A 20,194-nucleotide genomic window follows, 5' to 3' on the forward strand; every position below is an offset into this window, starting at 1 on the left:
ATGTGGACTGTGTTCAGGCAGATGGGGTAGTTTCATTTGGCATCATGGGCTTCACAGACTCTGGTCGAAGGTCCTGTTCCCATGCTGCATTCTATGTTCTCTCAAATTCTAAATCTCTTATTTGGAAAATATATTTTATTGGAATAGGATTGAAGTAGCTCATTTACTGTGAGTGTTGTGAATCTTTACGTTCTCAGCTCTGGGGCGTTCTGCTGAGTAATGTCAAGGCATGAGGAGCCGGAAGGCATGGGAGTAAGTAGGGAAATGGGGTGATGGGCAAGTTGACATCTTGCTGAAAGCTGCTGGATGTTCAATGGGCAGTCCTGGCCTTCATAAACCACTGAAATCAATCCTGTTCTGGAGTCATTGTGAGTTGCATTTTCCTGCTATTACATGGTATTTTGGGAATTCCCACCCTCTGGGCCCTCCCCAGGAGCACTTAGAGGTGAAACAAAATTATTAACGATACTGAAACTCCCACCTCAGGGATATTGTGATCCCAGGAAAAGGACTGATTTTCTGTAACACAAAGCCACATCATCTGCGTGTGCACTAAGAAATGTGGCGTACAATCGATAAATTATTTATTTATTTTCTCTTTTTTATAAATTCCATATCCCAGATTTGTTGGTACTGGTTTGTGAATTCTGTAAGGGTGAATTTCCACTGCCCTAACATGTGGGTCGCCTGTAGATGTCTTTAATTTATCGTAATCTTCTGCTAATGGACTCTGTTGAACATGCTTATTTTTCTGCCCCAGTTGCCAAGCCCAACCTGGATTCGTTTGTGTTTCTGCGAGTCAAGGAGAAGCAGGAGAACGTGCTGGTGGAGCCGGAGACAGGCGATCAGAGGTAGGAGAGTAGGTGCTCGAATACTCTGCTCTGCACCCCGAGAACACAACACTCCAATATCATCTATATCCATGATTTGGGTGAGAAGGTACAGGGCCGGATCAGCACGTTTGCAGATAACACTAAAGAGGGTGCCATTGCAGATAGTGAAGATGAATCAAAAGGTGCAGCAGGATCTTGATCGATTGGCCAGTTGGACTGAGGGATAGTTGATGGAATTTAAAACGGAGAAGCGCAAGGTGTTCCATTTTGGGCAATTAACAAGGGGAGGGCCTACACAGTGAACGGTAGGGCTCTGGAGAGTGTTGTCGAGCAGAGGGTTCGAAGATAGTTTGTGGATCGGGTGGTCATGAAGGCTTTCTGCACATTGGCCTTCATCAGTCGGAATATTGAGTATAGACATTGGGATGTCGTATTGCAGTTATTTAAGACATTGGTGAGGCCACATTTAGAATATTGTGTTCAATTTTGATCACCGTGTAATAGGAAAGATATATTGTCAAGCAGGATAGGGTGGAGAGAAGATTTACAAGGATGTTGCTAGGAGTCGAGGGTCTGAGCTATAGGGAGAGGTTAAGTAGGCTGGGGCTCTATTCCTTGGAGCGTAGGAGGATAAGGGGTGATCTTATAGAGGTGTATAAAATCATGAGAGGAATAGATTGGGTAAGTCTCAGGTCAGCCTCTTTCCCAGAGTAGGGGAATCGAGGACCAGAGGATATAGGTTTATGATGAGGGGTGAAAGATTTAATAGAAGTCGAAGGGATAATTTTTTCACACCATGGGTGATGGATGTATGGAACGAGCTGCCAGAGGAGGTGGTTGAGGCAAGTATTATCCCAACATTTAAGAAACATTTAGATAGGTACATGGATAGGACAGGTTTAAACATAGAAATTAGATGCAGGAGTAGGCCATTCGGTCCTTCGAGCCAGCACCACCATTCAATATGATCATGGCTAATCATCCAAAATCAGTACCTCATTCTGGCATTTTTCCCCCGTATCCCTTGATTCCTTTAGCCCTAAGAGCTAAATCTAACTCTCTCTTGAAAACATCCAGTGAATTGGCCTCCACTGCCTTCTGTGGCAGAGAATTCCACAGATTCACAACTCTCTGGGTGACATAGGTTTTCCTCATCCCAGTCCTAAATGCCCTACCCCTTATTCTTAAACTGTGACCCCTGGTTCTGGACGCCCCAACATCGGGAACATTTTTCCTGCATCTACCCTGTCCAATCCTCCCAAGAATTTTATGTTTCTCTAAGATAGCCTCTCATCCTTCTAAATTCCAGCGAATACAAGCCAGTCGACCGATTCTATCATCATATGTCAGTCCCGCCATCCTGGGAATTAACCTGATGAACCTACGCTGCACTCCCTCAATAACAATAATAGCCTTCCTCAAATTAGGAGGCCAAAATTGCACACAATACTCCAGGTGCGGTCTGCAGTAGGACCTCCTTGCTACTAAACTCAAATCCTCTCGCAATGAAGGCCAACATGCCATTAGCTTTCTTCACTGTTTAGAGGGATATATGGGTGAAACGCAGTCAGGTGGGACTAATGTAGATCAGGCATGTTGCAATGGGAAAGTTGGGCTGAGGGGCCTGTTTCTATGTTGTATGACTATAACAAATGCTTTTGAGTGCAGCATTGTTAGTGGCAGCTTTGGCGCACAGTGGTGCCTCACAGCACCAGAGCCGTTGCCTCATCTTGATCTTGGGTGCTGTCTGTGTAGTTTGCATGTTCTCCCTGTGATCGCGTGGGTTTCCTCCGGGTGCTCTGGTTTCCTCCCACTACCCAAAGATGTGCGGGTTTGAGGGATAATTAACCCTTTGTAAATTGCTCCTCGTGTGTACGGAGTGGATGAGATACAACTAGTGTGATGGATGGTCGGCGTGGACTCAGTGGGCTGAAGGGCCTGTCTCCGTGCTGTCTAAACTAAACTAGTTGGATGGCCCCTATTGTGTGTAGGACAATGTTCATGTGCGGGGATCGCTGGTCGGTGCGGACACGGTGGGCCAAAGGGCCTGTTTCTGTACTGTATCACTAAACTAAAACATGCTGAAATTCTGAAAACAGCATCATGGAATATGACCAGTTATGTGGGTAGATTGACAGGGAATAAATTTACTCGTTCTATTTTAGAATTGTATCTTTTAATCTTCAGCACTCGCCAAAAAGAATTTGATTCTAATGCGTCACTGGTAGAGTTCAGGATAGTTTAATTAGTTTAATTAGACTGCTGGAACTTCACAAGGGGGGCAGTTGCTGCCCATAGAGCCTTGCGTTAATGTCTGTCGGTGGCTGAGACTGTGAGGCATGAAAGGAGTGCTAGCTTCAGTTCTACTAATGGACACGGACTCTTGGACTTGCACTGCTTCACTTCAAGCACTCACCGTTCCCTGGTCTATTCGGTTAAGATATAGCCATGCGGCTATTGGGGAGGGAGTTCCAGAATTTAGACTTGGTGACCATGAAGCAGCAACACTCTATTCCCAGTGCATAATAGTGTGAGACTTGTGGAAGAACTTGCATGTGAAGGTGGTTTCATTTGCCAGTGTCCTTTTCCATCAAAGGATGGAAAAAGGGTCATGGGGTTGAAGAAAGGTCTCATCCCAAAATGTCACCTATTCCTTTTCTCCAGAGATGCTACCTGACCTGCTGAGTTACTCCAGCATTTTGTGTCTACCCAAGAGTTGGAAGTCTGTTGAGGTGCTGTTGAGAAGCCCTTGGCAAGTCATTGCATTTTGTAGACTGTGTGCAGTGTAGCTGGGGGGCATGGATGCTTGAGGCAGGTGCTATGCTAGTCTATCGGGCTGCTTTGTTTAAGGCTCTACTGAGCTGCTTGTCAGAGCAGCAGTCATCCAAGCAAGTCCATCCTTCTTGCCTATTTAGAAAGCGGAGAGACTTGAAGTGTGAGGGAGGCTTTACCTGGCCGTTTATCCGCTCTGTTATGCCCCTGTCCCACTTAGGAAACCTGAACGGAAACCTCCGGGAGACTTTGCGCCCCACCAAAGGTTTCCGTGCAGTTCCCGGAGGTTGCAGGTGGTTGCCGGAGGTTGCAGGTAGTGGAAGCAGGTAGGGAGACTGACAAAAACAGTCTTTTTTCCCTGTTGCCAGTCGGGCAACCTTGGCAGCTTTTTAGGTTGCCAAATGACAGTTTAGGTGGTCATTTAAGACGGCTTGCATGACGTGTGCTCGGACGAAGTGCGTAGTTACCAGTCGGAATTATGCTCATTCACATATTATTTCTGCTTCAAATAAAGTCACAAACTAACATATTCACCAATCAAGACATGATATATACCACAATAACATGCAGCAAAATTATAATACAGTATCTCAACTCTTTTTACACATTGCAATTAATGCAATTTCTATTATTTCTTTCCACTTCCAAACAAAAATGTGGTTGGATTATTCAGCGTATGATCAACCTGTGTCAATAAATCCTGGACCTTGATAACATATTTGCTTCACCATGCACACTACAGATTGATGCAAGCATGTTTTCTGTGAAGGACCGAAAATTACCATAACATGGCCATAGCATGGGTCGTTATTGCTATTGGTACAGAAACACTCTCGCTTCCCACATAATTTATCCACAACAAAATATACAGGTTGCAAGGAATTTTCTAAAGACATTTTATGATAATAGCTGTTAAAACTGACTATACCCATCTGACAGGCTAAACATTACACTAACTAACAAAAGATGGCCAAAGGACATAAATACAGCAAATGTTCTTTTGGTAATATATTTAAAGGTGTCAAGATGCCACATTACCGGACATTCAGATTAGATAATAATAATAATAATAATAATTTTATTTATAGAGCACTTTAAAAACAAACATAGCTGCAACAAAGTGCTGTACATCACTAATCATTGACAAAAAAGTTAATACACACCAAAAATAACAATCAAAAGAAATAGTAGGAAAAGACATGTAAAATAAAGAAACATCAAAAACACCACAAACAGAAGCAAAGCCTCAGGCATGGTCAAAAGCCAGGGAGTACAAATGCGTTTTAACACTGGATTTGAAGATGGACAGTGAGGGGGCCTGTCTGATGTGCAACGGCAAGGTGTTCCAGAGTGCCGGAGCAGCAACAGAGAAGGCTCTATCCCCTCTGAGCCTCCGACTAGACCTCGGTACCTCCAGGAGCAGCTGACCAGCTGACCTGAGGGACCGGGCAGGAGTGTATGGGTGGAGCAGCTCAGAGAGGTAAGGCGGGGCGAGCCCATTCAGAGATTTAAAAACAAATAACAGTAACTTAAAATGAACCCGAAAGTGCACCGGGAGCCAGTGTAGGGAGGCCAGAATTGGCGATATGTGCTCCCTCTTTCGAGTCCCTGTTAAAAGGCGAGCAGCAGCATTCTGAACCAACTGGAGACGAGCCAGTGAAGAACGAGCAACACCAAAATAGAGCGCGTTACAGTAATCCAGCCTAGATGTAATAAAGGCATGGATTACTGTCTCAAAATGCTGCCGCTCGAGAATGGACTTCACCTTCGCCAGCTTCCTTAGGTGAAAGAAGCTGGACTTAACCACCGCGCATATTTGGCGATCTAATTTAAAGACACTGTCCATCCTAAAACCCAGGTTTACAACTGTTGGCTTCACGTACCTTGACAATGGACCTAAATCAACAAATGGAGGTTCACGGCAGCCATTGGGATCAAATAAAATCACCTCTGTCTTCTTTTCATTAAATCCAAGAAAGTTTAGGGCCCACCAGGACTTAATGTCATCAAAACAAGACAGAAGCGATTTACAGACAGAATCAGGTCCCCCCTTAACAAAAAGCTGCGCGCCAAAATAGCATGCCTGGGTATTCACCTATCTCTGTAGTAAGAACAGTGCCACCCTTTCTAAGGATTGGAACCCAGAGGAAGTATGTACAGCGAGAAAAGCAGGGGCCCCAGTAATCGAAACCTGTGGAACCCCATATGACAGGGGAGCGGAAGAGGATTCAAACCCAGCAAGGTTAACACACATGGTTCTGCCCGCCAGATAGGACCTGAACCATCCCAGGGCACTGTCGCAGATGCCCACTAACTGCTGTAGCCGAGATAATAAGATATTATGGTCCACCGTATCAAAGGCGGCAGACAAGTCCAGCAGGACAAGAACCACACAATCCCCAGAATCATTAGCCAGGAGGATATCGTTAAAAACCCTTAGCAATGCTGACTCCGTGCTGTGCATGGTTTTAAATCCAGACTGGAAGATCTCCCGAATATCATGCTCCTCCAGGAATAGTTTTAGCTGAGCATAAACAACTCTCTCCAGTAATTTAGAAATAAAAGGCAATTTCGAGATGGGTCTAAAATTGGCCAGAACAGATTGATCCAGGCCAGGTTTCTTAAGCAGTGGTTGCACTACCGCATGCTTAAAACTCACGGGGACAACCCCAGAACACAAGCTGCTGTTAATAATGGTAAGAACCGACTGCCCTATACTAGAGAAAACCTCCTTAAAAAGATGTGGAGGGACCGCATCACAAGGAGAACCCGATGGCTTAATATGGGAAACCACATCCTTTAAATACGATATAGTCACAGGCTCAAACTTGTTGAATACCACCAGGCAAGGGACCGAAACAGAAGGGTCAGAGGCAGGTGCTGAAATGTTAGCCCTTAAGGAAACAACCTTATCAACAAAAAAGTGCAGGAAGTCATTACACATTTCGGGTGAAGCTTCCAGACAGACAGGCTGCGGGGCATTTAGAACAGAGTCAATGATTTCAAATAGCACACGAGGGTTGTTACACTTTGACACTTAGATGTACGTGTTGTGAACACCAATGAAGATACAATTTGTAAGCAACAATTTTTCCATCATTCCCACTTCAGAATTAACGTAAAAATTGCAACTGAAGTAACTCCTGACCAAATTTGTGATGTGTATGACTGACTGTAGAAGTAAAACCTGGATAAATCCAACATATAGTTGTGAATGTTGCTCAGTAAATAACCATATAACCATATAACAATTACAGCACGGAAACAGGCCATCTCGGCCCTACAAGTCCGTGCCGAACAAATGTTTTTTTCCCCTTAGTCCCACCTGCCTGCACTCATACCATAACTCTCCATTCCCTTCTCATCCATATGCCTATCCAATTTATTTTTAAATGATACCAATGAACCTGCCTCCACCACTTCCACTGGAAGCTCATTCCACACACCGCTACCACTCTCTGAGTAAAGAAGTTCCCCCTCATGTTACCCCTAAACTTCTGTCCCTTAATTCTGAAGTCATGTCCTCTTGTTTGAATCTTCCCTATTCTCAAAGGTAAAAGCTTGTCCACATCAACTCTGTCTATCCCTCTCATCATTTTAAAGACCCCTATCAGGTCCCCCCTTAACCTTCTGCGCTCCAGAGAATAAAGACCTAACTTATTCAACCTATCTCTGTAATAACTACAGTACTGATACTCCATATTAAGAGCATTGATTCGCCATTAAAATGAATTCTGTAATAACGTGTCAACGGTAGCAGTGACAATCGAACACTGCGGTTTTAATGTTTCACGTGTTCACAATTTAATCAATCCACGTTTATGGATTAAAACAAATAATATCATTGGGAATTAAAACATATTTGATTGCATTCCGTTATCAAACATAGTCAATGTTAGCTCTGAAGACATTTCCAGCACAATAGGGTCGGGAGGGGTGTGTGTGTGAATCAGTGTCCCGCGGCCATTAATGCCGCGCCGGGTGATGCAAGGCCCTGCTCCGTGTCTTGTTGTTGGAGCCCTCGGCGGGCGCTAGCAAAGTCCCGCAGCCGTTGAAGCCACGCCGGGCGGTGATGTAAGGCCCCGCTCCAGGCACTCCTCGACCCCGCAACTCGGGCGGGTGAAGTCGCCATTGCGGAAGCCCCGAAAAGCGGTCTCCCAGCAGGGACCCGCGGGCTCCCGTTGTCACTGTCATCCGGACCTGCGGTTGGAGCCTCTGAATCCCCGGGGTCGGGTCGGGTCGAGGCAGCGCGCCACCACCGCTCCACCCGCTCTGAACTCGGCCAGCTCTACGATGGTGAGTAGGTCCGCAGCTCCGCGACTGGAGCCCCAGGTCGTTCCTGCTGGAGGCCGCTCCACGATGCAGCCCCAATGACAATGGAGACCCGACAGGGAAAAGGTCGGGGGTTCTCCGTGCAGGGGAAAAGATTTTAAAAGTTTCCCCCCCCCCCCCCCCCCCCCCCCCCCCCCCCACCACAACACACATCCACACGCACAAACACAAAAAAACTCAAAAAAAACTGCATTAAAACGGGACAAAAATAACAAAAAGACAGACGGACTGCAGAGGTCACATCCAATGTTGGGGGAATCCAGAACCAGGGGCCACAGTTTAAAAATTAGGGGCAGGCCATTTAGAACAGAGATGAAGGAAAACTTTTTCACCCAAGGAATTGTGAATCTGTGGAATTCTCTGCTTCAGAAGGCATTGGAGGGCAATTCTGTGGATGCTCTCAAGAGAGAGTTGGATAGAGCTCTTAAAGATAGCGGAGTCGGGGGATAGAAACATAGAAAATGGGTGCAGGAGGAAGCCATTCGGGCCCTTCGAGCCAGCACCACCATTCATTGTGATCATAGCTGATATGGCAAGAAGGCAGGAACGGGGTACTAATTGTGGATGATCAGCCATGATCACATTGAATGGCGATGCTGGCTCGAAGGGCTGAATGGCCTACTCCTCCACCTATTGTCTATTGTCTACAGACAGCACCCGAGGTCAGGATTGAACCCGGGTGTGAGGCAGCAACTCTACCCGCTGCTCCATTGTCCGCATTAAGTGTTTTGTTTTATTTCCCTGTGACAGAGAGTACACTGTTGATCTGGAGGAAGGGTCGCAACACTTGATGCGTTACAGGACGATCGCACCTTTGGTGGCCAGCGGCGCAGTGCAGCTCATATAACCGGCAACATGCGGAGGTAAGGTGCTGTCTCCCCCACACTCACTGCCTGTGCTGCGCTGGTGGCTGCATGGTTGCAGGAAGACAGTGATAGCATTGGAAACTCTTTCATGAAATATAACTACAGCATGGATTCAGTTTCTCTCCACATCTGCTGCTGCTTGATACAACCAACATTTCCTGTTGACATTGCCACCATCGCTGGTATTTGCTGCTGGCCACAGTGACACGCCGCTTGTTTATACAATAGTGTTTAACGGTTTGAGCAAGAGGGCATCTGCTGTTTTATTCATTTACAAAAGAACAGCTTGTTGGAGAGGAACCTGATGGGTACAGCCAGCTGCAGAGAGCAGGTGTGGAAGTTAAGTACAGTGATAGTGCTGCAGGGGCATGGGGTGTGACATCTACAGTGGTCATATCTTCTATGTTCTTTTGAACTGAATCCCAGTGTCAATGAAGCAATGATGATATATTTGTACTCCAGAGTGTATACATTGGAAACATAGAAAATAGGTGCAGGAGTAGGGCATTCAGCCCTTCAAGCCAGCACCGCCATTCATTGTGATCATGGCTGATCATCCAAAATCGGTACCCCGCTCTGGCTTTCTCCCCATATCCCTTTATTCCAATAGCCCTAAGAGCTAAATCTAACTCTTTTGAAAACATCCAGTAAATTGGCCTCCACTGCCTTCTGTGGCAGAGAATTCCACAGATTCACAAATCTCTGGGTGAAAAAAGTTGTTCCTCATATCAGTCCTATGTGGCCTACCCCTTATTCTTAAACTGACCTCTGGTTCTGGACTGCCTCAACTTCGGGAACATTTTTCCTACATCTACCCTGTTCAATCCTCTAAGAATTTTATATGTTTCTATAAGATTCCCTCATCCTTCTAAATTCCAGTGAATACAAGCCCAGTCTATCCATTCTTTCATCACATGTCAGTTCTGCCATCCCGGTAATTAACCTGGTGAACCTACGCTGCACTCTCTCAATAGCAATATTGTCCTTCCTCAAAGTAGGAGACCAAAATTGCACACAATACTCCAGGTACGGTCTCACCAGGGCCCTGTACAACTGCAGTAGGACCTCTTTGCTCCTAAACTCAAATCCTCTCGCAATGAAGGCCAACATGCCATTAGCTGTCTTCACTGTCAGCTGTACCTGCATGCTTACTGTCAGTGACTAGATGTACAAGCACACCCAGGTCTCGTTGCACCTCCCCATTTCCTAATCTGACATAATTCAGATAATAACCTGCCTTCCTGTTCTTGCCACCAAAGTGGATAACCTCCCATTTATCCACATTGTACTGCATCTGCCATGCTTCTGCCCACTCACCCAACCTATCCAAGTCACCCTGCAGCCTCATAGCATCCTCCTCGCAGCTCACACTGCCACCCAGCTTTGTGCCATCCGCAATATTATAGATGTTAGATTTAATTCCCTTGTCTAAATCGTTAACATATACTAGACTAAGTGGGACCCGTTGGGAGGCTGGTCCCCCAACGCAACCCATTCCCCAACGCAATATTCCACCACCCACCCATAGCCTCTAATTGCGCAGGCTCGGGTTTGACACCTTTAAACATATTACCAAAAGAACATTTGCTGCAGTTATGTCCTTTGGCCATCTCTTGTCAGTTAGTGTAATGTTTAACCTGTCAGATGGGTATAGTCGTTTTTAACAGCTATTATCATAAAATGCCCTTAGAAAATTCCTTGTAACCTGGATATTTGTTTATGGATAAATGATGTGGGAAGCGAGAGTGTTTCTGTACCAATAGCAATAACGGCCCATGCTATGGCCATGTCATGGTAATTTTCGGTCCTTCACAGAATTGCCTCTTCTGTATTGTGCAAGTTTGTGACTTTATTTGAAGCAGAAATAATATGTGAATGCTTCATTGAGCATAATTCCGACTGGTAACTACGCACTTCATCCGAGCACATTATCGCACATGTCATGCAAACCATCTTAAGTGACCATCTAAACTGTCATTTGGCAACCTAAAAAGCTGCCAAGGTTGCCCGGCTGGCAACAGGGGAAAAAGTTGAGAGCCCTGCTGTAGGGAGTGGATGCAAAAATGAGATAACATAGAACTAGTGTGAATGGGTGATTGATGGACTCAGTGGGCTGAAGGGCCTGTCTCTACGTTGTATCTCTAAACTAAGCAAATAGGTCATCAGCTGCTTGTGTTTCTGCTACAGGCAGTTGAAAGTCAAGCATATATTACAGATGTGTCATCAAATGCAGCTTAGTTAGAGCTAGGTACAATTGGGAGATAGTGGTGCAGAGAGAGCACAGGTTGCAGATCACCTGCTTTATTTGTGGTGATGATAGATGCCCCGAGGCACAGGGCCTATGTGAAGTGTGTGGGCAGCAGAATATGTACTGAGTGGCCAACAGAGGGAGATGAGAGCGCAACCTCCAACTCTGCATAATGCAATAAGGATTGGACTACAATGCCTGTGACAGGGAGCACAAATCTACCGTTTTGTTGCAAACATCATCTGGTTACTTCAGAGTAAGAAACCTGCTGCCATTGAGATGAGTAATAAATGCTGAAACAAAGAACTGCAGATGCTGGTTTATACCAAAGATAGGCACAAAGTGCTAGAGTAACTCAGTGGGTCAGGCAGCATCTCTGGAGAAAAGGAATTGGTGACGTTTTGGGTTGGGGCTTGTTTGAACAAGGGTTCCGACCCAAAACATCCCCCAGCCTTTTGTCCAGAGATGCAGCCTGGAACGCTGAGTTAGTTCAGCACTTTGCGTCTATCTTTAGTAATAAATGCTGGTCTGGTCCATGAACCCCTGACCCTCTGAATAAACAGGGATGTAAGTGTAGAAACCAAATTGTTAGAGGGCATTCTAGGATGGACATGCAGCTGGCACTGTGTGTCTGAAATCTCTAGTTCTGAGACAGAAACATTGCACAGTGGGTTCTGCCAAGAACCAAGGGACAGCTGGATGAGATGTCACAAGATGGGGTCATAAAGGTACAGAAACAGTGTTGAGCTCCTACAAAGAGAGGGTGGGGAATGAGGAGAGAGTGAAGGAGAGGATGCCCAAGGTGAGAGTGTCTGTGGTCAACAGTACAGGGACAGGGTGATGGCATGGCCAATGGTTTGTTCTTGTCACTTGTACCGAGGTACAGTGAGAAGCTTTAGAAACATAGAAACATAGAAATTAGGTGCAGGAGTAGGCCATTCGGCCCTTCGAGCCTGCACCGCCATTCAATATGATCATGGCTGATCATCCAACTCAGTATCCCGTACCTGCCTTCTCTCCATACCCCCTGATCCCCTTAGCCACAAGGGCCACATCTAACTCCCTCTTAAATATAGCCAATGACCTGGCCTCAACTACCCTCTGTGGTAGAGAGTTCCAGAGATTCACCACTCTCTGCGTGAAAAAAGTTCTTCTCATCTCGGTTTTAAAGGATTTCCCCTTTATCCTTAAGCTGTGACCCCTTGTCCTGGACTTCCCTTACATCGGGAACAATCTTCCTGCATCTAGCCTGTCCAACCCATTAAGAATTTTGTAAGTTTCTATAAGATCCCCTCTCAATCTTCTAAATTCTAGAGAGTATAAACCAAGTCTATCCAGTCTTTCTTCATAAGACAGTCCTGACATCCCAGGAATCAGTCTGGTGAACCGTCTCTGCACACCCTCTATGGCAATGATGTCCTTCCTCAGATTAGGAGACCAAAACTGTACGCAATACTCCAGGTGTGGTCTCACCAAGACCCTGTACAACTGCAGTAGAACCTCTCTGCTCCTATACTCAAATCCTTTTGCAATGAAAGCTAACATACCATTCGCTTTCTTTACTGCCTGCTGCACCTGCATGCCTACCTTCAATGACTGGTGTACCATGACACCCAGGTCTCGCTGCATCTCCCCCTTTCCCAATCGGCCACCATTTAGATAATAGTCTGCTTTCCTGTTTTTGCCACCAAAATGGATAACCTCACATTTATCCACATTATACTGCATCTGCCAAACATTTGCCCACTCACCCAGCCTATCCAAGTCACCCTGCAGTCTCCTAGCATCCTCCTCACAGCTAACACTGCCCCCCAGCTTAGTGTCATCCGCAAACTTGGAGATATTGCCTTCAATTCCCTCATCCAGATCATTAATATATATTGTAAATAGCTGGGGTCCCAGTACTGAGCCTTGGGGTACCCCACTAGTCACTGCCTGCCATTGTGAAAAGGACCCGTTTACTCCTACTCTTTGCTTCCTGTTTGCCAGCCAGTTCTCTATCCACATCAATACTGAACCCCCAATGCCTTGTGCTTTAAGTTTGTATACTAATTTCTTATGTGGGACCTTGTCGAAAGCCTTCTGGAAGTCCAGATACACCACATCCACTGGTTCTCCCCTATCCACGCTACTAGTTACATCCTCGAAAAATTCTATAAGATTCGTCAGACATGATTTACCTTTCGTAAATCCATGCTGACTTTGTCCAATGATTTCACCACTTTCCAAATGTGCTGCTATCCCATCTTTAATAACTGACTCTAGCAGTTTCCCCACTACCGATGTTAGACTAACTGGTCTGTAATTCCCCATTTTCTCTCTCCCTCCCTTCTTAAAAAGTGGGGTTACGTTTGCTACCCGCCAATCTTCAGGAACTACTCCAGAATCTAAAGAGTTTTGAAAGATTATTACTAATGCATCCACTATTTCTGGAGCTACTTCCTTAAGTACTCTGGGATGCAGCCTATCTGGCCCTGGGGATTTATCGGCCTTTAATCCATTCAATTTACCCAACACCACTTCCCGGCTAACCTGGATTTCACTCAATTCCTCCAACTCCTTTGACCCGCGGTCCCCTGCTATTTCCGGCAAATTATTTATGTCTTCCTTAGTGAAGACGGAACCAAAGTAGTTATTCAATTGGTCCGCCATATCCTTGTTCCCCATGATCAACTCACCTGTTTCTGACTGCAAGGGACCTACATTTGTTTTAACTAATCTCTTTCTTTTCACATATCTATAAAAACGTTTGCAGTCAGTTTTTATGTTCCCTGCCAGTTTTCTTTCATAATCTATTTTTCCTTTCCTAATTAAGCCCTTTGTCCTCCTCTGCTGGTCTTTGAATTTCTCCCAGTCCTCCGGTATGCTGCTTTTTCTGGCTAATTTGTACGCATCATCCTTCGCTTTGATACTATCCCTGATTTCCCTTGTTATCCATGGATGTACTACCTTCCCTGATTTATTATTTTGCCAAACTGGGATGAACAATTTTTGTAGTTCATCCATGCAGTCTTTAAATGTCTTCCATTGCATATCCACCGTCAACCCTTTTAGAATTAATTGCCAGTCAATCTTGGCCAATTCACGTCTCATACCCTCAAAGTTACCTTTCTTTAAGTTCAGAACCATTGTTTCTGAATTAACAATGTCACTCTCCATCCTAATGAAGAACTCAACCATATTATGGTCACTCTTGCCCAAGGGGGCACGTACAACATGATTGCTAACTAACCCTTCCTCATTACTCAATACCCAGTCTAAAATAGCCTGCTCTCTCGTTGGTTCCTCTACATGTTGATTTAGATAACTATCCCGCATACATTCCAAGAAATCCTCTTCCTCAGCACCCCTGCCAATTTGATTCACCCAATCTATATGTAGATTGAAGTCACCCATTATAACCGTTTTGCCTTTGTCGCACGCATTTCTAATTTCCTGTTTGATACCATCTCCAACTTCACTACTACTGTTAGGTGGCCTGTACACAACACCCACCAGCGTTTTCTGCCCCTTAGTGTTTTGCAGCTCTACCCATACCGATTCCACATCCTCCAAACTAATGTCCTTCCTTTCCATTGCATTAATCCCCTCTCTAATCAGTAACGCTACCCCACCTCCTTTTCCTTTCTGTCTATCCCGCCTGAATATTGAATATCCCTGGATGTTCAGCTCCCAGCCTTGGTCACCCTGGAGCCATGTCTCCGTGATCCCAACTATATCATAGTCATTAATAGCTATCTGCACATTCAACTCATCCACCTTATTACGAATGCTCCTTGCATTGAGACACAAAGCCTTCAGGCTTGTTTTTACAACACTCTTACCCCTTACACAATTATGTTGAAAAGTGGCCCTTTTTGATTTTTGCCCTGGTTTTGTCTGCCTGCCACTTTTACTTTTCACCTTGCTACCTATTTCTTCTACCCTCATTTTACACCCTTCGGTCTCTACGCTCACACATTTAAGAAACCCTTTCCCTTTAACTCCATCCTCCACTGTCCCATTCAACACCCCACCCCCCTTATTCAGTTTAAAGCCACCCGTGTAGCAGTGGCAAACCTGCCTGCCAGAATGCTGGTCCCACACCTGTTAAGATGCAATCCGTCCCTTTTGTACAGTTTCCCCTTACCCCAAAACAGATCCCAGTGATCTAAGAATCTAAATCCCTGCCCCGTGCACCAGATCCTCAGCCACACGTTCAGGTCCCGTATCTCCCTGTTCCTGCTCTCGCCAGCACGGGGAACTGGAAGCAAACCGGAGATAACAACCCTGGAGGTCCTGCTTTTCAACATTTTTCCGAGCTCTCTAAAGTCACGCTGCAGAATATTCATCCCCTTCTTTCCGACATCGTTTGTGCCGACATGCACTACCACTTCCGGATGTTCACCTTCGCCCTTTAGTTTGTGTGCTCTCAATGACAGTAATTGCAAGCACACTCAAGGTCATACATCAGGTAGCGGTGTGGGGGAATGCTGGGCTGAAGAACTGGACAAGGGGAAGACTATTGGGCCATAACGGGCAAGAGCATGTTGGTCTTGGAATCACTCACCCATTCATCTCCGTGAGGTAGAGTTATCTACCAACTTACATGATGGGATTGGGCACACATCAAGATGTACCTTCGTGGAGACCATGGACAAGATGCTCAGAAACCCAGGAGGGACAGGCAAGTTAGTTACTTGCTGTAATACAGAAGAGGCCGTTCAGCCCTTTGAGGCCATGCTGGCTTCCATCAGAGCAAATGCATCATGTTTCCTTTCTGTTTGTGACCCTGCATCTGTGCAACATTTTTCTCTCATGGATTCATACAGTGTGAACACAGGCCCTTCAGCCCAACTTGCCCTCGCTAACCAATATGTCTCATCTACACTAGTTCAAATTGCCTGCGTTTGTCCCACATCCCTCTAAACCTTTCCTATCCATGTACCTGTTGAAATGTTTCTTAAACGTTGTGATGGTACCCGTCTCAACCACCTCCTCTGACAGCTCGTTCCATATTCCTACCACGAATGCCCATTGAACAATGAGAGTCACTTGGATAAGGTGGGAATGAGGTGGGCAGTACAGGGCTCAGCTTGCTCAGTGAGGCTGTGATGTGCTGGATAATTGGTTGCAGCCTCTAACCTGACTTGAAGGCATTGCTTCTAACCTGGGCAAGTGTGGACCATGGTTGAACAGTGGCCTGAAGCTGGTCTCAGTCCTGCCGCCTTTGTGGACGTGTTGTGAGGAGCATGGAGTTACGGTGGCAGCGTGTAGAGTCAATCATCCACTCCATGTCCATCCAGGCATGTACTATGACCAGGTTCATCCAGACGGCTGTGTGACGATGAACTCCTTGCTCTTTTGCTGTAGTAATATTGTGTAATCATTTGCAGAACATGCTTTACCCGGTGATGAGGATGAGACGTGTGGTCACCTTTCCCTCCAGCTGTGCCATGTCAGGGCTTGGCATTTTTCAGTTCAGTTTAGTTAATTGTCACATGCACCGAGGTACAGTGAAAAGCTTTTGTTGCGTGCTAACCAGTAAGCAGAAAGACAATACAGGTGCACAACCTTTTATCCGAAAGCCTTGGGACCAGACACTTGTCGGATTTCGGACATTTTTGGATTTCCGAATGGAAGATTTTTAGCATAGATTAGGTAGGTAGCGTGGGCGGCTTGAAAAGTCTGGAGCAGCTGCCTCCTCCCCGGAGACCGGGAGAATCATTGCATAAATGTTAGTCAGTTAGTTTGGAGGGATTTTATGTGGTGGTGGTGGAGTAGGGGTGAAGGGGGAAACTTTGATTCTTAGTCCCCTACCTGGTCGGCGACTCCCAACCTCGCAGAGCTGGGGGCTCCGTCCGGCCGCGGGCGGCGCCGGTTGGAGCTCCGACCCCGGCAACTCTACCCCTGGCTGCGCAGCTCCAAATCCAGCGACGCTCCGCGAATGTTGGGAGTCGGCGGCCACAGCGCTCCGGAGCTTGCCGCACGGCGACCCGGTAAGGCATTGCCCGCTCCCCGCTGGTATCCCAGCGCTGCGACGCCGCCGACTCCCAACATTCGCGGAGCTGGGGCGTCCGGCCGCAGGCCGCGCTGGATTTGGAGCGCCTCGCAGCCAGGGGTAGAGTTGCCAGGGTCGGAGCTACAACCGGCGCCGCCCGCAGCCCCACCGGCCACAGCACTGCGGAGCTTACTGCACGGCGACCCGGTAAGGCATTGACCGCTCCCCGCCTCTCCGACCAGGTAGGGGACTAAGAATTAAAGTTTACCCCTTCACCCCCCCTTCACATAAAAGCCCTCCAAACTAACTGACTAACATTTAAGCAATGATTTACAGATGTTTAAGCGTCTCCCGGTCTCCGGGGAGGAGGCAGCCGCTACAGTAGTACAGACCTGGGTTGACCGTGGGTCGTTTCGGGTCAAGTTTGGCGCCAAACGCGAGCTTTGGTGCGCAGACGACATCTGGAAAAAATGGCCGGTTTTCGGAGTTTTTCGGTTTCCGGAACTCCGGATAAAAGGTTGTGCACCTGTACATGATTACAATCAAGCCATTTACAGATACATGATAAGGGAATAACGTTTGGTGCAAGCTAAGCCAGCAAAGGCTGATCAAGGATAGTCTGAGGTAGATAGTAGTTCAGCACTGCTCTCTGGTTATGGTAGGATTATTCAGTTGCCTGATAATAGCTGGGAAGAAACTGTCCCTGAATCAGGAGGTGTGTGTTTTCACACTTCTGTACCTTTTGCCCGATGGGAGAGTGGAGAAGAGGGAGCAGCCAGGGTGCGACTCATCCTTGATTATGCTGCCGGCCTTGCCGAGGCAGCGTGATGTATAAATGGAGTCAGTAGAAAGAAGGTTGGTTTGTGTGATGGTCTGGGCAGCGTCCACAATTCAGTCCGTTCTGTTACAGAAAACTTTAAAACACACCACAAGGATCGGATAGGACAATCGCGGCTATACTTCAGTTTAAACCAGCATCTGCAGTTCCTTCCTACACAAGGCTATACTGTATATTAGAGCACCTCATTTTTTTTTTTTTAAATTTCAAAATAGACTTTATTCAGGTAATAAATATACAATGCATGAATTGTGCAAAAAATTCATCCGACATTTTCGGAGGCTATACAAAATATTCAACGCAGTTGATGTTAAGTAAAGTTTTGAACTGGTCTACCAAAACAGTTTGTGTGGTGTCTGTTTATTAAGAAGCGAACCTGGTTTAGTAGTTAAGATAAGTAGCTTTTTCACAGTCTACATAAATTTGTGAAATATGAGCAATGTATCTCCCACCCTTGCCACTCATGTGGCCCACTGGCGTGGAATTCCTTCCCTTATTTGGAGGGGTGTCTCCACCATACCGTGCCCCCCTTGTCCAGCAGCGGAAGGACCCTAGACTGTGGTCCTCCCCCACCGAGCCTTGGCGTTGGCTGCACCAAGCTTCAGTGCGTCCCTCAGCATGTACTCCTGCAGTCTGCAGCGGGCCAGTCGGCAACATACCTCGACGAACATCTCGCTCCGCTGGGTGGTGAACAATGCTCAGGCAGACCAAAGAGCGTCTTCCACCGAGTTGATGACCTTCCAGCAGCACTCGATGTCAGTCTCTGAATGTGTCCCTGGGAACAGTCCGTAAATAATAGAGTCCTCTGTGACGGAGCTGTTTGGAATAAACTGTGACAGGGACCCCTGCAGACCTCTCCAGAATCAGTTGTGAATCCGGCACTTGGGGGCTTGAGGTGGTCGGGCTGTCATCCCTGTTCTCCCTTTCTGCTGGGGCCTTGGCGTCTCACCCACTATGGGGTGTTGATGCCCGTGTGTAGGTGCAGGCTCGTTTAGGGCAGGCCCTGTAAAGGTGGCCTGCCTCCCCGCACAGATTGCAGTTCTTGCTGACTTGGCAGTTCTTTGTTGCGTGGTCCTTCAGCTTGCAGTTCTTGCAGACAACTGTACTGCATTGGGCCGCCACATGCCCAGGCTTGTTGCATTTCCTGCACAGCCTGGGTTGCCCCGTGTAGGCCATGTATCCTCGGTTCCCTCTGATAGTGAACACTGGAGGGTGGATGATGGCTCCGTCCTTGTCCACTCTCAGCTTCACCTTTACTTGCCGCTTGCTCGTCCAGATCCCGAACAGGTCCTTCACGTCCACACAGTTCCCTGCTCCCTCGACATGACGAGCCAGGAAGGTGAGGACATCCACAACGGGCACATGTGGGTTGAACATGTGCACCGTGATCATCCTTTCCTTCTGGGTGGGGAGGGTGAAGAGCGGCTGCACCTTCAGCAGCGACAGCGGAGCGTCATTCCCCTTCTCCCGGAAGTCTTGCATCAATGTCTGCCATCCCGTCGGATATTGAAGGTGACGTCAAAGTATCCATTACCCGGGAAGTCCTGGAGGCAGAAGATGTCCTTGGCCTCGAATTTGCAGACCTCTAGCAAGACCTTCCTCATGAACAGGTCCTTTGATAAGGGAGTCCCCTCGCCGAGGTCTTCACACTGACTCGCAGGGTATTGTGGATACCCAGTCCTCCCGCTCCAGTTGCTGCTGCCATTGTGACTGGATGAGGTGTTAGGTTGGTTACCCAACCAGCATGGATCCACCTCTAAGCCAGCAACTGACAGAGTCCTCGTCACCAACGTGACCTCCAGTTTCAATCTGTGATCCACGACCCTTGTCCCGGGAGGATCGGCAGAACCGTTCTGATAAGAACCAACTGTGTCTTTTACTCAAGTAGCAACAGATACTGCACTTGATCCATCCTGGGAGAACCGCATTTTAGATCACGGTCCCACCCCTGCCAGGTAAACACCTAATATAACGGCCAGCCGTTATTAACATTCAAAACAGACTGTTCCCCAAACAAAGTCTATGTGATCTTTTATACCGTTTTCTCTCTTGTTTGTTTACAGTAATTAAGCCGTAGCAGATTTCACACAGACACTCCCGCATACCTTTGTTATCAGAATGCTCTGATAATCTGTAGAATTCATTACCATAGATGCTGCTGTGGAGACTGTCAATGGATATTTTTAAATTGGAGATTAACAGATTCTTGAGTAGTAAAGGTGTCGGGTTATAGGGAGAAGGCAGGAGAATGGTGTTGAGAGGGAGAGATCGAATGGTGGAGTAGACTTGATGGATGAATGAATGGCCTTATTCTTCTCCTATCAC

General features: G+C 46.8%; 2 protein-coding genes across 2 annotated transcripts in view; one reads left to right on the top strand and one right to left on the bottom strand.

Moving 5' to 3' along the window:
• gins4 (GINS complex subunit 4 (Sld5 homolog)) overlaps positions 1 to 20,194 on the top strand; it is a 38,929-nt gene that overhangs the window by 10,539 nt on the left and 8,196 nt on the right. The window contains exons 6-7 of the mRNA XM_055662196.1: positions 761 to 851; positions 8,688 to 8,800. Of these exons, the coding sequence (XP_055518171.1) occupies positions 761 to 851; positions 8,688 to 8,784 (188 nt within the window). The 3' untranslated portion in view covers positions 8,785 to 8,800. The remainder of the gene's footprint in view (positions 1 to 760; positions 852 to 8,687; positions 8,801 to 20,194) is intronic.
• On the bottom strand, positions 17,941 to 19,721 carry LOC129713150 (zinc finger CCHC domain-containing protein 3-like). Its single transcript, XM_055661983.1, has one exon. The coding sequence runs from the start codon at positions 19,349 to 19,351 to the stop codon at positions 18,815 to 18,817; it is 537 nt and encodes a 178-aa protein (XP_055517958.1). The 5' UTR covers positions 19,352 to 19,721; the 3' UTR covers positions 17,941 to 18,814.

The sequence above is a fragment of the Leucoraja erinacea genome, chromosome 35 (assembly GCF_028641065.1).
Source record: "Leucoraja erinacea ecotype New England chromosome 35, Leri_hhj_1, whole genome shotgun sequence".
Classification (NCBI taxonomy): Eukaryota; Metazoa; Chordata; class Chondrichthyes; order Rajiformes; family Rajidae; genus Leucoraja; species Leucoraja erinaceus.

Excerpts from the sequence above, each read along its gene's own strand:
- LOC129713150 (XM_055661983.1), bottom strand. The coding sequence starts at position 19,351 with ATGCAAGACTTCCGGGAGAAGGGGAATGACGCTCCGCTGTCGCTGCTG.